The 4820-nt window shown below is 41.6% G+C and overlaps 1 protein-coding gene across 1 annotated transcript; it reads right to left on the reverse strand.

Moving 5' to 3' along the window:
* Positions 1–1271: 1271 nt before the first annotated feature.
* LOC120993740 (olfactory receptor 5V1-like) lies at positions 1272–2207 on the reverse strand. Its single transcript, XM_040422234.1, has one exon. The coding sequence runs from the start codon at positions 2205–2207 to the stop codon at positions 1272–1274; it is 936 nt and encodes a 311-aa protein (XP_040278168.1).
* Between the last annotated feature and the right edge of the window lie 2613 nt (positions 2208–4820).

A 4820-nucleotide genomic window follows, 5' to 3' on the forward strand; every position in this document is an offset into this window, starting at 1 on the left:
CAACAGTGACATTACCAAGAACTGGACGTCCCTCCAAAATTTATGAAAAGACAAGAAGAAAACTGGTCTAGGATGCTACCAAGAGGCCTACAGCAACATTTAAGGAGCTGCAGGAATATCTGGCAAGTACTGGCTGTGTGGTACATGTGACAACAATCTCCTTTATTCTTCATATGTCTGGGCTAAGGGGTAGAGTGGCAAGACGAAAGCCTTTTCTTACGAAGAAAAACATCCAAGCCAAACTACATTTTGCAAAAACACATTTGAAGTCTCCCAAAAGCATGTGAGAAAAGGTGTTATGGTCTGATGTAACCAAGGTTGAACTTTTTGTCCATAATTCCAAAAGATATGTTTGGCGCCAAAAACAACACTTCACATCACCAAAAGAACACCATACCCACAGTGAAGCATGGTGGTGGCAGCATCATTCTTTGGGGCTGTTTTTCTTCAGCTGTAACTCTGGCCTTAGTTAAGCTAGAGGGATTTATGAACAGTTCCAAATACCAGTCAATATTGGCACAAAACCTTCAGGCTTCTGCTAGAAATCTGAACATGAAGAGGAACTTCATCTTTCAGCATGACAATGACCCAAAGCGTAAATCCAAATCAACAAAGGAATGGCTTCACCAGAAGAATATTAAAGTTTTGGAATCGCCCAGCCAGAGCCCAGACCTGAATCCTATTGAAGATCTGTGGGGTGATCTGTAGAGGGCTGTGCACAGGAGATGCCCTCGCAATCTGACAAATTTGGAGTGTTTTTGCAAAGAAGAGCGGGCAAATCTTGCCAAGTCAAAATGTGCCATGCTGATAGACTCATACTCAAAAAGACTGAGTGCTGTAATAAAATCAAAAGGTGCTTCAACAAAGTATTAGTTTAAGGGTGTGCATGCTTATGCAACCATATTATTTTATTTTTATATTTTTTCTTCCTCTACCTAAAAGATTTCAGTTTGGTTTTCTATTGAGTTGTACAGTTTATAGGTCACATTAAAGGTGGAAAAAGTTCTGAAATTATTTATCTTTGTCTCATTTTTTTTACATCACAGAAACCTGACATTTTAACAGGGGTGTTTAGACTTTTTATATCCACTGTAGGTTAGCCACTGTTATTTACCCTGGATCATACATGTTGGACTTACAGATTTGAATAAAAATCAAAGAAAATAGTTTTTGCAAAGGTCTGATTGGAACCCAAGTACATCTGCATGAGGTTTTCCCTAGGTTTTTGAATTAAGAAGTTGCAAATTTTTTTCTCTATCAAAATGTATTTGTCAATGATTCAATGGCACAATTCTTTTCAGTATTTTCTTCACAGCAATTTTGAATTCCTTATTCCTTAGACTGTATATAAAAGGATTCAATAATGGAGTAACTATTGTGTACATAATACCCACCAGCTTGTCCTCATCTTTACCGTAACTTGACTTTGGTCTCAAATACATAAAAAAGACAGAACCATAAAAAAGTGTAACAACTATTAAGTGAGAAGTACAAGTGGAAAATGCTTTTTTCCTTCCAGAGGTTGAGTGAATGTTCAAGATGGTTGATATGATCTTCACGTAAGAGAGAATTGTGAATATAAGTGACCCCACAGTCATTCCACCACCAAAAATGAAGACAATAAGCTCATTTAGCCAAGTGTCCTTACAGGCCAGCTTCAGTAATACAGGGACATCACAAAAAAAGCTATTCAGTTTATGAGATCCACAGAAAGGCAGAGTGAATGTAAATGTGGTGTGGATTAAAGCATTGGTTGCCCCAATGGTCCACGAACCAGCAACGAGCTGAATACAGGCCAATTTGTTCATAATGACGGTATATAGTAATGGATGACATATAGCATTATATCGGTCATAAGCCATGGCTGCTAAAATGTAGAACTCAGTCCCAGCCAACAATAAGACACAGTACAACTGAGCAGCACAACCATAGAATGATATGGTTTTATTTTTAGATAAGAAGTCGGCCAACATTCTTGGAGCCGTAGTTGAAATGTAAAAAATCTCCAGAAAGGAAAAATTGGTAAGAAAGAAATACATCGGATTCTGAAGATTGGGGCTAAAAATATATGCAAGAATTATGGATGCATTTCCAATCAAGGTGATTATATACAAGTGAAAAAACACAATGAAAAGAAAAAGTTCCCACTTAGCAGAAAGTCCCACTAGTGTAAAGTCTGAGATTATAGTCTCCGTTGTGTTCGACATTGTAAATAATTTGTTCTGAAGAGAAGAGCATCAGAGTATATCAGACTAGTGGTAGAAGTCTGTGATAGTCTTTTAGATTAAAATTATTGTTCATAACTTATCGAAAATTCACTTTCTCACTAATTTTCAAGGTGGTAATTCATTCTGATCGTCAAAATTTTAGTAAAACCTGATGAATCATCTCCCATGCCTAACAGTTTATTAAAGGAGAATACCAATTTAGCCAAGCTCTATTCACAAAGAGGCCCTCAGAAGAGAAAATGATCTTGTAGACCCCCATGTTAAGTGTAGCAGTGCCTGCTGGACAGTAGATGTTTTAACTGGTCTTCATCTATAGCAATCACCTTTTCTGGGTGCTAAGAGTACAGCCACATGGAAATGTTTCTGCATGCAGTTTTGGAAGCCAAAATCAGGGGTGGTTCATAAATGGAAAGAAAGTATAAAGGACAGATACACATTCTCTTTTTTTGAATTCACTCTTGGTTTTAGCTTTCAAAAGCTCACGCAAAAAGTTGATCATTTAGCCATACGCTAACAGTCTCTCCCAGTAATCAGATACCCCCAGGACTTACAGTTGGGATAAATTTGTCTAAGACAGTTAGACCGGATAATAATATGAAGCACGTATGAGAATTAGAGATGAGCGAATCAAAGTTGACGAAGTGGAATTTGATCAGAATTTCAGGAAAAATTCGATTCGCACTGAATCTGACTTTCCTCACGCTTCGTGGTAATAAATCAAAATTTTTCCTAAAATGGTTGCTGCACATGTTAGGACATGGAGCAAAGAACTCTGGGAACGAGGGATCACCCACAATGCCATGCATCAGCAGCTAGCCAGCCCTGTGATTTCACAGCCCTATAAATAGCCTCAGCCATCTTGGATTCAGACATTTTCCAGTGTACTTAGTGCAGAAAGAGATGTCAGCAGGCGCTAGGGACAGTGCTAGGAAAGACTTTAAAAATTTTATTTTGCTGAAAAGAAGTTCAGGGAAAGATCATTAGAAGTGTAGGGAAAGGATAGGGAGGAATTATTCCACACTATAAGAGAAGAATAGGGTCCAATAGGGGAGTGTACAGCCTGGGTAATAGGAACAATCCTATTACACCTTGCTGCACTGACTGGGAATCCAAATTGCTATTATACTGCTGCTTTCAGGTTTGCAATCGATGATACCTCTATAATTCCAGCAAACCGTTCTTTTTACTGGGGGGCAAGTGCTGTGTGATACAGCCATTAACAGGATGTGTTATTAGGAAATATTTCTATGTCTTGTTAGCCCTTGTGTGGTGCAGTTATATGTTCTAAAGTCTTTTTTGGCGTGTATAAGTGGGTAAAAAAAGGGCTTATTAGCCGATGTGTTGTGAATTGAGAAAATTACAGCCCTTTTTGGGGTGTATTAATGGCATAAAAAGTATTATTTGCGGTGTAGTTATATGTTCTAAAGCCTGTTTTGGCGTGTATTAGTGGGGGAAAAAAGGGCTTATTAGCTATTGTGTTGTAAAGTGAGAAAATTACAGCCCTTTTTGGCGTGTATTAGTGGCAAAAAAAAGTATTATTTGCCGTTCAGCGGTGCAGTTATATGTTCTAAAGCATTTTTTGGTGTGTATTAGTGGCAAAAAAGGGCTTATTAGCGGTTGTGTGGTGAAGTGAGAAAATGACAGCCCTTTTTGGCGTGTATAACTGGCAAAAAAAAGCATTATTTGCCATTCAGTGGTGCAGTTATATGTAGAGATGGCCTTGTGGTTCACACGGCGGTCGTGTTGCGGCAAACTTTGCGCGTTCGCAATTCGCTGAACATGCGAACATATGGCAATGTCCGCCAGCACCATATTTTTTTTTGCATTGCGCTGAACTTTGACCCATGACACATCCATCAGGTGGGACAGGACAGCCATTTGAGATTTTTCAGCACATGGACACATCCCCAACCTGAAAAAGCAGGGCCGTCGCCACCAGTAAGGCGAACTAGGCAATCGCCTAGGGCACCATTTAGCAGGGGGCGCCCGTTGCGGTTTAAAAAAAACAAAAACGTTGGTTATAATATAAGTTCGGGCGGCCGGCCTGCGGCGCCACTCATGCTGCGCTGCACCGCCTGGGCGGCTGAGCGCTTTGCCGCTCTAAAGAATCTCCGGCCGCCGGCTCAGCCTCAGTGCTGACTGCTGTCTCTGTCTGTGGACTGTGTCTGCTTTGTCATGTGCTGTTGTTGTCTCATCTGACATGTCGGAGCTCGGAGGAGAATCGGGGCAGAGGCTGAGCCGCTGCCGTCTGCCTCAGTGAAGCTGTGGTGGTGGGGCGGGGGCGCAGCGGCGCAGCAGACCAGAGAGACAGTCTGACTGAGACTGTCTGTCACACTGACACTGACAGTGACAATGACAGTCTGAGTCTGACACCGCTGTGCTGTCTGTGTCTGTCTCTCTGGTGGTCTGACTGAGTGACTAACTGCGTCTGCTGTGCTAGCGCTTACCTGGCTGGCTGCTGGGCTGCTGAGGGTGGAGCAGAGGCGGAGCTCTGCCGCCTTCCCTGAATGATCTTGATCTGGACTGAACCCCCTGACCCCTCCCTGACCCCTCTCACCCTTGAGCACGTCACGTGACGCAGAGAGAGGGGTG

This window comes from Bufo bufo, chromosome 1, assembly GCF_905171765.1.
Source record: "Bufo bufo chromosome 1, aBufBuf1.1, whole genome shotgun sequence".
Lineage (NCBI taxonomy): Eukaryota > Metazoa > Chordata > Amphibia > Anura > Bufonidae > Bufo > Bufo bufo.

Bases quoted from the DNA above. Each gene is read 5' to 3' on its own strand.
- LOC120993740 (XM_040422234.1), bottom strand. From the start codon at position 2,207: ATGTCGAACACAACGGAGACTATAATCTCAGACTTTACACTAGTGGGA.